This window comes from Delphinapterus leucas, chromosome 19 (assembly GCF_059928025.1).
Source record: "Delphinapterus leucas isolate spDelLeu-1000000601 "Yukka" chromosome 19, BTC_Dleu_Yukka2, whole genome shotgun sequence".
Taxonomy (NCBI): Eukaryota; Metazoa; Chordata; class Mammalia; order Artiodactyla; family Monodontidae; genus Delphinapterus; species Delphinapterus leucas.
In genome coordinates this window covers 11,196,494-11,211,470 of record NC_143147.1, presented here as the reverse complement: position 1 = coordinate 11,211,470, position 14,977 = coordinate 11,196,494, and the positions used below count along the sequence as shown (strand labels likewise).

Here is a 14,977-nt window from a genome sequence, read left to right as displayed (position 1 = left end):
ATAATCTGGACCCATGAAAACATGGTGTATGCCAATATTTTCAAATCAGTAAAATTGTGCAAAACCGTTGAACATCTGGTGTAGGGGAGGAAATCGGAAACAAGGAAGGGGACATTATAAAATCCCATTCGTGATGTCTTAAAGTTTCTGTAACAATAAATACATTTTTAAAAGATTGTCATTAAGCAGCACTAACGACGGCCTGGTTTCTTTAGGTCTCTGAGTTAAGACAGCAGCTTCGAATACGAGGTTTGCCGGTGTCCGGCACCAAGACGGCCCTCATGGACCGGCTTCGGCCCTTCCAGGACTGTTCTGGGAACCCTGTGCCCAACTTCGGTGACATAACGACTGTCACTTTTCCTGTGACACCCAGCAACGCGCTGCCCAATTACCAGTCCTCCCCGTCCACCGGCGCCTTGTCCAACGGCTTCTACCACTTCGGCAGCACGAGCTCCAGCCCCCCAATCTCGCCCGCCTCTTCGGACCTGTCGGTGGCGGGGTCCCTGCCAGACACCTTCAACGATGCCTCCCCGTCCTTTGGCCTGCATCCGTCCCCAGTCCACGCGTGCCCCGAGGAAAGCCTCATGGGCAGTCTAAATGGGGGTTCCATCCCTCCCGAGCTGGACGGACTGGACTCCGAGAAGGACAAGATGCTGGTGGAGAAGCAGAAGGTGATCAATGAGCTCACCTGGAAACTCCAGCAAGAACAGAGGCAGGTGGAGGAGCTGAGGCTGCAGCTGCAGAAGCACAAGAGGAGCAACTGTCCCGAGAAGAAGCTGCTGCCTTTCCCGGCTGCCCCCATCAAGCAAGAAGACGCCACCTCCAGCTGTCCATTCGCGTCCCCGCAAATAGCTGTGAAAAGACAGAGCGCCTGCTCAGAGGGCCAGCCGCCGGCTCGTGAAGATGCTCAGCTCCTGCCCCTCGGGAACGCTCACTGTGCGGAGCCCTCGGGTCAAACCAGCGTACTTTCTTCCACATTCCTCAGCCCGCAGTGCTCCCCGCAGCATTCGCCCCTCGGGGCTGTGAAAAGCCCGCAGCACATCAGTTTGCCCCCCTCGCCAAACAACCATTACTTCCTACCCGCATCTTCGGGCGCCCAAGGAGAAGAGCACAGGGTCTCCTCACCTGTCGGCAGCCAGGTGCGTACTGCACAGGTAAGAACTCCTGGCCCCATGCCTGGTGAACCCGTCTTCCTGGAAGCGGGACGTGGACGTGCAGCTGCTACAGAGCTGACGTTGGAACTATTCACGGGGAGGGTTCACCACAAGCCCAGTAGCAACCGCCAGGCGCCACGAAGCACAAGCCTTTACAGTAGAACGAACTCGCTTCCGAGACCAGCGTGGCTTGTTCGGGAAAGGGCTAGATCATGAATGGTTTTGGCTTTATGGGATGTCCAGTCTCTGTCACAGCTCCTCAGCCCCACGCCTGGATCACGAAAGCAGCCATAGACAACTGGTAAACGAATGCACCTGGCTGTGTTCCAGTGACACTTTATTTACAGAAACAAGCCAGGGGCTGGATTTGGCTCGTGGGGCTGTTCCCAGGACCCCTTGGTATCAAGCCTTACCATAGGCCAAACCAACTCATCAGGAGGGCCAAAGAGGGAGTTACCATGGCCATGTCATGGTCTGCACGGTGCAGATCTTTACCTACGGTGTGCCAGGCTCTGTTCTAGTCTCTGGGGATTAGTGCTGAGCTGGCCAAACAAAATCCCTATTCTCATGGGGAGACAGATAGTAAACAAAAGGTATAAGTAAGTGTTTAACACATTAGAAGATGATACGTTTTACAGAAAAAAGGCAGAGAAGGGAGATTAGGAGTTTGGAAGTTTACAGGTTTAAAGGGAAGGGCCCGGGACATTTGAAGGAGGTAAAGGAGAAAACCTTGTAAATACTTGAGGCAAAGGCATTGCAGGTGAAGGAGGAGCAGCAAGTGCAAGGGCCCTGTGGTAGGAGCACGTGTGGAATGTTCAAGGACCAGAAAGAAACCAGTGTGTTTGGTGCAGAGCAAGAGTAGGGATGGCTTAGAACAGTGACCCGTTCAAAGACTAGACCAAGGTGACCATCCAGGACTTTCCTTTTATCCATGAAAACAAAGAATTATTAGGAAAGTCTCTTTGAGAAAGACAGTTACGTCATCAAAAGGTTCTGGAATCCATGTTATTAGAAAGGGAATAGGAAAAACACATTAATTGGATGCCTGCCGTGTACCAGGTAATAAGAGGCACGTACATGAGTCATCTCATTAATTGTCACAACAACCTTACGAGTTCCAATTTACCACTCTTTGCTATTAAGGAAAATACGGCCCAGGGAGGTGAAGCCAGTTGCCCAGCGTCACAGGAACCTAGGTTTATCAGATTCTAAAATGCATGCCCTTTTCCCACTGAATATTCTCTACCCTGGGAGTATGAGGAGTGGCCATAGGTAAGGCGAATACATTTTTATGAACCCACCAGAACAACACATTCACGTGAATGATGCTCAGACCTCAGTCAGCACTCTGGGAGGAGCTGAAACTCACATGGATTATCATCCTCATTGACTCATGTCCTAGGCAACAAAGGTAAAAATAGCTCTTGAAATATACAGCTGTGGACCAGAAGGGGCTCAATTGAAGGATATCGATACTATCAAGAAGAACTACCATTTGTACAGTCATTGATGGTTTACAAAGCACTCTTTGTAAAGACATGAATGATTCCATAATAAAAAAAATTAAAAGATAAAGAGCAATATAGGATAACATCACTGATGGGCACTTTTGACGTTAAGTGTTGCACAGAGCATGGCAGTGGGTGTTGATCATGAAGTGCTAGAAAAGTCTGGAAGGCTTTGCGAAGGGGTTGAACTTGAGAAGTGGAGTTGGAGAAGGAGAGTCGGGAAAAGATCATTCCATGTGAAGAAACACAGGGAGGGAGTATGTCCAGGGCCCGGAGGGTTTAGTAGAATTTAAGCTCGCAGAGGGAAATCATACTCGACTATGGAGCGTCTTGAAGACTTATCCTGGTTAGATGTGGAGACCCTACGATGTAGATGTGTGGAAACCATGGAAAGTTTGTGAACAGGAAATGATACATCCAAAGCCAGATCTGAGACTTTGGTGATGGAATTCAGGGAGGTTTGGAAAGATGAGATACCAGGGCAGGGACTAGTTGTCTCAGCAAAGGTTACCCTCAAATATGCTGCTGGTGGCCATTTAATTTGTCCTTCTTCCTTTCTACAGAACTCAGGGGTACGTGAGGGCCATCCTTCAAGCTTCTCTCCCCAGCCTTCCAGCCTTCACCCCTCTTTCTCTGGAGCCCAGGCAGACAGCAGTCATGGTGCCGGGGGCAACTCTTGTCCCAAAAGCCCAGGTGTACAGCAAAAGGTAGGCACCTGGGAAGAGGTTTAAACTGGGGGTTGGCTTTGCCTCTTCTCTCTCTGTGGCCCCTGTTCTCCAAATGTTGAGGTTCAAAGGCAGAAAGAAATTACATTTTGGATAGAAACAAGTCCACTTGAAAAGGACAGAAATGGATGTACAGATAAAAGTGAGGGTATTCCAAGGCACTGTTTCCAGGGTTCATCCCAGAAATCATGCCGACTAACACAGCCTTGGTATGTTTGCAAAACATCATGGCAAACAGACCTGGTTCAGTGAAGTTCAAGATTGGAGTCAGGGCTCATGGGAAAAAAATGTGGAGAAAGAAGTAGTGGGTCCTCGGAAAGGACTGGAGAGATGCAGAAAGTTGGAATCACGGTGCAAAAGGGAAGAGATGATACGTGTCAGCAGGTGGGACAATCGGGGATATAAAAGATGCGGGACACAGGGAATTCAAGGAGCAGTGGGAAGATGGTAAAAAGGAGACAAACGGGCTTCCCCGGTGGCACAGTGGTTGAGAGTCCACCTGCCGATGCAGGGGACGCGGGTTCGTGCCCCTGTCTGGGAAGATCCCACATGACGCGGAGTGGCTGGGCCCGTGAGCCATGGCCGCCGAGCCTGCGCGTCCGGAGCCTGTGCTCCGCGACGGGAGAGGCCACAACAGTGAGAGGCCCACGTACGGAGAAAAAAAAAAGGAGACAAACGTGAGACGGCCATGACACAAAAGTGCTGCAGGCCCCAGGGCAGGGCATCCTGAGGGGACAGAGACCCTGAAAGGTCCCAGGCACTGCACAGAATGCTCCCACAATCCCCAAGGCTGGCTCATGAAGAGATACCCTGGCAACACCTGCCTGCAACTGTCTGCATATACATCCACTTAGGAATGAAACGGGGTGGGAGATAAATCACTCTGGAAACTCCTGGGTTGGTGGAGCTCTTCATGTCGGATTGGATGGACCCTTTGCTTTATTCTCTTTTCTCATCTCACTTTCTCCCAACAGACAGGGTGTACCTTAGAGGGGGGAAATGAATTTTCGAGGTTCCCATCCTGAGACACCTCCAGCTTTGAGTCCATAGTGATGTGTACCATTGTTAATATGTATCTGTGGTATATATGTAACACAAATTTAAGCCCCAGCTTTTGTTTTCCCTTAAGTCAATGTTTGCAGAATTTAGCCTGTAGTTTCTAAAACAGAAGCTGTACCATTTCCGACGCATGGATTGATTGTCTTTCTCTGCGTTTTACTCACCCAGATGGCTGGTTTACACTCTTCTGATAAGTCAGGGCCAAAGTTTTCACTTCCATCCCCAACTTTTTCTAAGTCAACTTCAGCAGTTTCAGAGATAAGCCAGCCTCCATCCTATGAAGATGCAGTAAAGCAGGTAAGCACGTGATTTGGTCTTTACGGAAGAGTAGTCTGACTCAGTGGACGTGGTTTTACATGATGCGGCCTCACGCGTGGAGATTCTGTTGTTGAGCGTGTCTGTCACCTCCCTGCTGGAATGAGCAAAATGTCTAGATGCTCATTGTGGGGATGTGTTGTGTGTGTACAGATGCTGCCTGAGGCAGAGAGAGAAGAGGTTGGCTGGACGCCCAGATCCCTGGGCTTGGTGCCAGCTGCCTCTCCCACTACCGTTGGGCAAGTATTCAACTTCTCTTACATAAAATGGGGACGATATCTACTGCATAAGGATTTCAGATGATGCAGCATTTATCACATTGTCCAGACATGGGATAGGTACCCAAATATATGAGAGTAATTGCTGGGTCAGTCGTTTCTAAGTTTCTTCCTAGCTTCAAAATTCAGTGATCCTAGTAAAATATGAATGGTTGTAGAAGCTGGGTAATCGTGGAGGTTTGTTGTAGCCTCCACTTCCATTTATGTTTGGAAAATTTTCAAATAATAAGTAAAAAAAAAAAAGAAAGAAAAAACCAGCAATGCGTGATCTTATATTTCAAATGGTCTGAATGTGGATAAAGTATCACGTGGCCCTCCGTGTGTGCTCAACCCAGAAAATACCATCTCCATCAGTTACTGCACCCTGGTATCCTGCAGAGCAAAGTAAGCCTGCAGTTAGATTTCATTTAGATGAGAGAGTGTTTTAAATATCGGGAAATTTTATGCAAAACGTAGGCTTTCCCATTTCTGAAAAAAAATCAGAGAACTGGCAACCCTGGAGGCACATCTCTGCCAGACAACCATTGCCTGAAACAAAGTATTGTCGCCTCCTTGGACCAGAACATGTGTTCTAGCCTCTACCCCTCTCTCTCTTGCTCTGTGTTTGGCTCATTTACATTACCTGCCAGACCTTGTAGGCATTTAATGCAAATGATTCGTTCTCTAAGCAGTGCTCTCACCCACGTTGATCATTGATGCCTGTGTTTATTGGGACCCAGCTCTCAGAAGAGTGAGATCAAATTATGCCTCTGTTCTCCCCATTCCTGTCCCCTGGTATCTGTAAACATCAACACATCCTTCTTGGTTTCAAAAGAAAAAAAAAAAAAGGCCAGGCAAAGTGGACTTCCATAAACGGACTCTGCTTCACAGCTCAGATGAGCCAGAGGGGAAGGTGTAGTCCCTACAAACGTTGATAGATTCCACAAGCTATCACAATGAGGATCCAGAGAAATGTGAACCACGTTCTTGGGTCAAATCCTCAGCAACCAAATGGGAGGCAGAGCTGAGTCACCTCATTTCTTATTTTGTTTATTTGGGTTCTGTCTCTTTTCTTCTTGGTGAGTCTGGCCAGAGGTTTGTCAATTTTGTTTACCCTTCCAAAGAACCAGCCTTTGGTTTTATTGATTTTTTTCCTATTCTTTAATTCTTCCTTCCATCTGCTGACTTTAGGTTTTGTTTGTTCTTTTTCCAGTTCTTTTAGGTGGTAAGTTGAGAATTTTCTTTTTTTTCTGAGGAAGGCATGTATCACTATAAATTTCCCTCTAAGAACTGCTTTTGCGGCATCCCATAGGTTTTGTACGGTTGTGTTTTCGCTGTCAATTGTCTCTGGGTATTTTTAAATGTCCTCTTCGATTTCATCGTTGACCCACTGGTTTTTTAGTAGCATGTAGTTTAGTCTCCATGTAAGCATTTTTTTCTCATTTCTTTTTCTGTGGTTGATTTCTAGTTTCATGCCATTGTGATCAGAAGAGATGCTTGAACTAACTTCTGTCCTCTTAAATTTGTTGAGGCTTGTTTTGTGTCCTACCCAAGTCACTTCAAAGTGATAAAAAATGGCCATACTATATATGTGTTAAGGTGCCCATCTCCTGGGATGGAAACTTCTCAAACAACTGAATTCACTCTGAAGAACTCTGGGCTGGGGAGCATTCTGCCTCCTTTTCCCCTTCTTTTGTTGTAATAGATTGTTTTATTCAGTAGTTTTCCTGTCCAGAATTCATACTGAGCTTTAATCACACATGGTTCAAAAACCTTTAGTCAGTTACACCCATATTCATAGCCACATTATTCACAAAGGCCAAAAGGTGGAAGCAACCTAAGTTGGTTGAATGGATGAATGCATAAACCATTGATGGATGTATGGATAAACCAAATACATATTCTGTACATGCAATGAATATTACTCAGCATTCACAAGGAAGGAGACTCTGACATATGATACATACAGCATGGATGCACCTTGAAGACATTATGCTAAGTGAAATAATCTAGCTGTAAAGGGAAAAATGCTGTATCAATCCACTTATCCGAGGTACTCAGAGTTGTCAAATTCAGAGGGACAGGGCTTCCCTGGTGGCGCAGTGGTTGAGAGTCCGCCTGCCGATGCAGGGGACACGGGTTCGTGCCCCGGTCCGGGAAGATCCCACATGCCGTGGAGCGGCTGGGCCCGTGAGCCATGGCCGCTGAGCCTGCGCTTCCGGAGCCTGTGCTCCACAGCGGGAGAGGCCACAACAGTGAGAGGCCCGCGTACCAAAAAAAAAAAAAAAAAAAATTCAGAGGGACAGAAAATAGAACGGTGGGTGCCAGGGGCTGGGGGAGGATGCAATGGAGAGTTAGTGTTTAATGGGGACAGAGTTTCAGTTTTGCAAGATGAAAAAAGTTCTGGAGCTGCACAGTGGTGACGGTGGTACAACAATGTGAATGAACTTAATGCACTTGAACTGCACACTCTGAAATGGTTGAGATGGTAAATTTTGTGTTGTGTGTATTTTACCACAATTAAAAAAAAACAAACCCTAGCCAAACCTACTTCAAAAGCCTGTTGTGCTGCTTCTAATGATTTCCTACAGAAGCGGTTGCCATTTTTTAACTTCTCTGTTCTCCTTTGGTTACTTTGCAATAGCAAATGACCCAGAGTCAGCAGATGGACGAACTCCTGGATGTCCTCATTGAAAGTGGAGGTAAGACATCAGGATGCCCTGCACCTGCATGTACTCTGGGGAGCAAACCTTAGGATCAAGGTCAGATGCTCATTGTAAGCTGGACCAAAAAGTCGTCTCAGGGTTGAGTGTCACTTCCTCTCAGCCTCCCGTCCACATTGGAAGCAGAGATGATGTGAATAGAAGGCATAGAGGATGATTCCTCACTCCCTCTGTCCCGTTGTCCTCAGAAAAATTTTCATCAGTCATTTTAACAGTTTTCATCTTTCAGCTCAGTCTGTGTGTCCCTAAATGTTTTCTCCTGCTACACCACTTGTCCCTACTGTTCTAATCCCAGCGTCCCCCTCTTCTTAATTATAAGAAGAAGAAAGCAGATAAGGCAAGTTTTGTGCTACCTACTCAAAATGAAATTTAATTGGTAATCTCCCACTGATGGCCCATTCATGTTCACGTGGCATTCAAGTAAAAAATGATCAGTGTGTTCTTTTTGCCTCCTTTTAAGTCATTCATTTATTTCTTTTTTAAAAATTACATAGTATGTGCCTAAAATTTGAAACCACACAAATGAGTAGGATCAGGTAAGGAGAACGTGTGCATAGAAAGAAAAGACTCCAGATCTGAGCCCTTAAGTAACGACATTTAAAGTTTCAGGGAGAAAAGTGGCCAGGCATCATACTAGGTTCAATACTGTACCAGGCAAAGTCTCCACCTTTAGGGGGTTTGCGGTCTGGTAGGGGAGATGGGGAAAAAGCAAGTAAACAGTCAATTCTTCCATTGTAACAAGAGGGAAAAAGGAAAAGATGGGCACAGGGGTATGTATCGTTGTAAGTTTTGTAATGGAAAGATGAGCGGGTTCCTATCAGACACCCTTATATTTTTAATGAAGTATGTTGGCAAGGTCTGCAAAGAGTTGGGGTGCAAGAGGGGAGCACGGGAGGTTCCAGGAAAGAAGAACAGTGATGGATTGATCACAAGTGAATTGAGTTTTCTGGAGAAACACAGTAGGATCCCTAGGCAGTATTAAGTGCCCCTCATAGGCTTGACATCATGAAGTTAAAGAGAAACCGGGCAGCTTCATTGTGTAATTTTTCTCTTGAACGTCCAGCCGATCCAGGGCAGGCTCAGAGAAAACAGATGAGAAGATTCATCCAGATGTGGGCTTTTGCCAAGGGAGTATGGTGATGGGAGAAAAGGACAAGGGGATTGAGGATATTTATGAGAGAGTGATGACAATGGTGGCTCAGGAGTATAGACGGGACAAGAAGTAAAATCCAGAAGGGGCTGATGGATGGTGATAAAATAGCAGAGTTGGTAGGTTGGGGTGACCCCAGCTGGCTGAGAAGTTGTTGTCGTGGGGTCCTTATGAGGGGAGCTAGAGGAATAGGAGGAGATGGACAGAGAGTTGGCAATATTGATCGAAATCGAGCTTTCAGGGGGATGCAGTGTCTGGGGACAACAAAGTCCAGGCTGTGTCCGGCAGAATGGGAATGGCGGAATCAGCTGGGTTGGAGGGATGGAGTGTCAAGGAACGGAGAGGCCAGCTGGACAACGGGTCACTTCTGGGGATGCTGAAGGCACAGAGGATGGCAAGAGTTGAAGTGGGAGGAAAACAATGAACCGGAAGTAGAGTTTTCAGTGGATGAAGAGGAGGGGCCAGGAGACTGGGGGGTGGGGGCGGGGGCGGGGGCAAGGAGAGCAGCATGAGCCTCAAATCCACTGAGGAGGGCTTCCCTGGTGGCGCAGTGGTTGGGAGTCCGCCTGCCGATGCAGGGGACGCGGGTTCGTGCCCCGGTCCCGGAAGATCCCACATGCCGCGGAGCGGCTGGGCCCGTGAGCCATGACTGCTGAGCCTGCGCGTCCGGAGCCTGTGCTCCGCAACGGGAGGGCCACAACAGTGAGAGGCCCGCGTACCGCAAAAAAAAAAAAAGAAAAAAAAAACCACTGAGGAGTTAATAAGAATGAGGGAAAGTGACAATCAGAACGTGGCAATGGGAAAGGACCTGATGACCCATTTTCTGGCTCTGCAGCAAAGGAACCCCCAGTGAGGGCGTAACGGAGGGTGCAGTGTCCTCAGGGGACAGCCAGGTGTCAGTGAAGAAGCAGGTAAAAGAACCTGCTTTGAGCATTCAATAATCACAGAGTGGAATTTCCAGCAGGAGAGGGTTTGGGTAGAGACCCAAGGGAAGAACTGAGGATATACAGAGCAGTTTGGGGATCAGACTGGGTGATGAGCAGTGACCCGAGAAGCATGGCCATCTCCTGTGTCTACACGTAAGTCATTCACTCCAGAGATTCATGCACGTGTCATGCTCGAGCGGAAGTGCTTGAACAATTCCCATTGTGTTTTACCAACAGAAATGCCAGCTGACGCCAGAGAGGATCATTCGTGTCTTCAAAAAGTCCCAAAGATACCTGGGTCTTCTCGAAGCCCCACTGCCGCCCTCCCCGCCAAGCCCCCGGCTTCCTTTGAACCAGCCTCTGCAGGAGGCCAGCTCTCCTTCGATCACTACGGCGCCGACAGCAACGAGCACCTTGAAGTCTTATTAAATTCCCAGAGCCCCTTGGGGAAGGTGGGCGACGTCGCCCTTCTGAAAATCGGGAGCGAGGAACCCCCTTTCGACGGGATGATGGATGGATTCTCCGGGAAGGCTGCGGAAGACCTCTTCAACGCGCACGAGATCCTGCCGGGCCCCCTCTCCCCCATGCAGACTCAGTATTCACCCTCTTCCGTGGACAGCAGTGGGCTGCCCTTAAGCTTCACGGAATCTCCTTGGGAAAGTATGGAGTGGCTGGACATCACGCCACCCAGCTCCACCCCGAGTTTCAGCTCCCTCTCCACCGGCGGCCCCAGCATCTTCAACATCGATTTCCTGGATGTCACGGATCTCAATTTGAATTCCCCCATGGACCTCCACTTACAGCAGTGGTAGACGCCTGATGCAGCGTGCTACGGAAGACCAGTAGGAACCCGGTGGGGGAGAGCACACAACCGTAAATACTTACATTATCCAAAAGAAGGAGGAGGGGGGTGGAGAAGGGGAAGGAGAAGCTGGAGAGAATTAAAAAGAAGCAATGGAGACTTCTGTGACAACGAACAAGAGCAAATCGGAGTCTTTTCTATATAGATAGATAATGTAATATTTACCAGCCTTCAGTGACGGTTCATGATTTCAGCAGTGCACTCAAAAATATGCTTTTTCAGCCAAGAATGCCAAAAAAAAAAAAAATTCTTCCACTGCCTTTTCAAACACCAGTCTTTGTTCTAGCCCGTACTTTTTCTCAGGCATTGTTGGGGCATAATCTCACTTTGTAAGCTTTTCTCATGAATTTATTACACATACTGTGGAAAGGAGACGTAAGCTCTCTAGGGAGCACAGGGAAGCCAGTCCATCAGAGGTGACGGAGGACATACCCATGATGGAAGCTGCTTCCTGTCTCTCCGTCACCTGGCTTTCAAAATAGAAGTCAGGCCCAGTGTCAGGTTCTTAAGGCAGAACAGAGGGACAGGACCAATCCATTCCCAGGGGAGTGAAATGAACTCAGCGTCCCTCAGCCACAAAGCTGCCCCGTTGCAGTGGCCCCAATTCTATCCCACAACCGACCCACCTTTGGCCTCAAGAACCCCACCTAGAATTTCCCTCCTTCTCAACCAGTAGCTGAATCATTCCCACTGTCTCCGTGGTGATAAGCGTTGTGAAACAGGTGAGAACCCTAAAGCAAGAAGAAAAGCAAAACCTTCTGCCGTAGACAGTTCTCCAGCACAACCCCCTTTAGTGTCGAAGACTAGAGAGGACCATGTAGGCAGACCAGAAGGACCTCTCTAGCCTCTGGAAGCCATATCAGAGATCATTCAGACAGGACTAGAGAACATCGTTTCACGTGTCATGGAAATAAATACCGTGGGTTACTATAACAGGAGGATTATAGAAGTCAGGCTGCTTTTCTTGTTTTCTTATTGGTGGGAGGTGGTCCACCTCTGTTTACCTTTCTCCGGCTCTGCTTTTCTTTCAAGATACCAGTCCTTTCTTGCTCCTCTGTTGGAGATCTTTCCTTTTCTGCCCCACAATCGGGAGAAGAGAACTTCTGCCTTCTAACCAGCTGTCATACCCCTAATAAAGCCATATGTTAAAAAGCTAAAAAATCGAGGTTCTCCTGGAGAACTCATTCTCCATATGCGTAATCTGCTATAAAAGGAAGTCAAAAGAATGCCCTCAGGAAGAAACCAATGACTCGGCCCATTAGTCACAAAGCTGTCTCTACCCTCATTTGATTAATAGCAATCCCTGGTTTGCGTTGCTCTGGGGAAATCGGAAATCATCACTTTGTAAAGATAAATACGAATCATAGTTACAAGGAGAGAGTATTTCAGGTCTGGGTTTCTGAACGAAAACACAATTGCACGTTGAAAAGGATGGAAGGAGAAAAGACGACGGTCTCGTGTGCATTCCTCATTACCTCTTTTGCTTTTGCTGGGAACTGAAAAACTTAACTTGCAGGATCGTCTCCCTAAGGCTCACTGTGGTTCCAGCTCACCGTTTCATAGTGTTGCATGCTGTAGAAAGTAGCTATCGCTGTTTTTATTTTTTATTGAAATCACTAAGGCACTGTTTTCTTCGTTTGTAAAAAAAAAAAAAAAAAATTGTTCACTGTGCACTTATGGAGAAAATAACCAAACATGTTGTGATTTTAGAAGTTCTCTTTTTGAAAAAAAACCAAAGATTTAGAAGTCATTCCATTGTTAACTTGTAAACGTGTGTGAACACAGAGTGTTTTTGGTGACTGCTACTCTGAAAGCTGCCAGATCTTATTGGGGGGTGAGGAGGGAAGGAGAGGGATACACACACACACACACACACACACACACACACACACACACACATGCATGTGTGTATAGATATATACATATGTATATGTATGTGTGTCTATAGGTATGTGTGTATATATGTATCCATGTATACACATACATATGTACATATACATACACATATGTGTATGTGTGTGTATCTTCAAGGCAGTGTTAGAGTTCTATACCAAAAGCCTTTAAGCCTCCATCTGCTGTGAAATGATCTTGCCGTTTCTCACTGCGAGTTCCTGATTAATCACCCAGATCACACGTTGCCTCTCTGTTTATGACTCATGGCTCCAACCCAATGACTCACAGCCACCTGCTTACCATGAACAAGCGCGTCTTGACTGTGATGTGAAAAGACGGAAGAGCATCACCGTTGGTCGCTGGAAAGGGTACTGCCATCTCTCATGGGAGAGCACCAGTGGAAGATGACAGTTGTTTTACATTCCTTCATCTGCATTGTGCTTTAAAAGAGCCACACGGTACACTTTGCTTTTATCAGAACCAAACATCTAGAGGGGAAGATTGCCAGTCTCTTCTTTGACAATGAAGCTATGGAGAAGAAAACCTTCGTGACACATTCCTCACGTTTGTGTGTTCCTCAGACGTTGAAGTTTTATTCAGATCTTGATAAAGCTCGCTGGTCCGTCCATTTCTCATATGCCACGTTGTGTGATTTTTTTTAATGTTATTTTTGTCCCCCCTCCTTTGGAAAACAATCGCACAGCAATCTCTGAGACTCTGGTCTGAGTGTCAATTATTTTTTCCTTTGGGTATTTCTGTCTGAAGTGCTAGACTTGGTTAGGAGGCCCCTATCTTTGTAAGACTATGCATTTTCATTGGGATATTTTTAGGATATTATCAGGCACTGACATATACGCCTCACAGTTAAGATATTCGCTACTACAGACCAACACACAACCCAGAGCAGACTCCTGGATTGTTGTTTTTAACCTCCTCCCACAGTCTCCACCCACCATATTCACTGTCTCTTCGTAGATCAGATATGATATTTGCAAGATAAAACTGAGGATAATTGGGAGAAGGTTGAGGATTTTTTTTTTTTAAGTTCTTTTAAACTCTTAGTTGTGTCTCCTTTTCTGGTGACAAATTGAGCATGACTAAAAGATGCACAGAGACTTATGAAGATGGCCATGGTCAAGGTTAGCTTGAAACTAGCCACATGTAGTTCTCTTAAGACCCCTGGGACTCCCCCGTGGTAAAGCAGACCTGCAGACATTTGCAGCTTTTCCCAACGCTGGTGCAGTAGGTTCACGCTTATCCAGTTGAGTCAGGAAATTCCTTTGTGCAAATGATTTCATTAAGCCAGTGCTCATTAGAAGCTCTGCTTCTAACAGCGTTATTGAGATGACACACACTCTACTATAAAGGGGGGGGGAAGGAAAGAAAGAAGGAAGGAAGTTGAAGGAAGGAAGGAAGGAAAGAAGGAAGGGAGGGAGGAAGAAGGAAGGAAAGGAAAGGAACGGAAAGGAAAGGAAGGGAAGGTCCTAACCTCTCAGTTCAACTAAGACTCTGCATTACGAAAAGCAAATCGCAGAATTTTGGATGAGAAACGATTCTCTCCAATGAAATGATTGCACTGGTAAATGAGGAAAGCAAGAGGGTCTTCACCTGAATAGTCAAGGGTCTGTGAACTGGTGGCCTTTGCCATTCAGAAACATTTATTTCCAATCTGAAAAAAAGAATCAAAAACCTACCCCAAGCGTTCGAGACAGTCCTTTTCCAAAAATGTTCAGACACCATCAGCTCTTCTAGAAACCATTGCTGGCCTAGCCGAAAACTCCCACATCCAATTTACTCATCCAGTGGCTAAGTACTCGATGTCTCACCTGTGCAAAGCACGCAAACCCCCAAATGTACAATACCACGTAGACTCTGCACAGATGGTTCAGATTTTGAGTGACTGGGGAGTTGCAAGAACACTGGGAATCTCTCAGTCCTCCAACCAGAAACCCTTTACCTATGGTGACGAAGGGATCTTCGTTTTCCCAGAAGGTAGAGGGGAGGGCCCCTTTTTAGGTAAAAGCTGTGCCCATGCTAACATTTTTTTTTTTTCTTCTCAAACAGCCTCAATGTGTCACTTAGACATCTTTCCTTACTTGCACCACTTAAATCATCTATGAGAGCTTTAGGGTTTGTTTTCATTGGCAGATACAGAAGCCTCTTGAAAATCAGGGAAGGGTAAAGGAAACTTTTTTTTGGCCTCACCCCCTAATCTTGATCTTCAGAACAAGCTCTCCGGACCAAAGGGACACTTAAGGGTGGGGGGTGTCCATGGGGAGCCTCCATCTTTTAGGAGAAAAGCTGCAGGGTTGTGAGGGCAGCTTGGTCCCCCTTCAGGGCTTGGCTGTGGTCCTCACAGGGGAGGTCCACAGATGCACACAGTTTGCTATCAGCTATGAGAGAAC

At 46.8% G+C, this 14,977-nt stretch overlaps 1 protein-coding gene across 1 annotated transcript in view; it reads left to right on the top strand.

Annotated features, from left to right (window-relative positions):
* MYOCD (myocardin) overlaps positions 1-10,629 on the top strand; it is a 43,830-nt gene extending 33,201 nt beyond the window's left edge. Inside the window, exons 7-11 of the mRNA XM_022560865.3 lie at positions 216-1,154; positions 3,226-3,369; positions 4,615-4,743; positions 7,663-7,720; positions 10,055-10,629. Coding sequence (XP_022416573.3) covers positions 216-1,154; positions 3,226-3,369; positions 4,615-4,743; positions 7,663-7,720; positions 10,055-10,629 — 1,845 coding nt within the window. The remainder of the gene's footprint in view (positions 1-215; positions 1,155-3,225; positions 3,370-4,614; positions 4,744-7,662; positions 7,721-10,054) is intronic.
* The last annotated feature ends 4,348 nt before the right edge of the window (positions 10,630-14,977 follow it).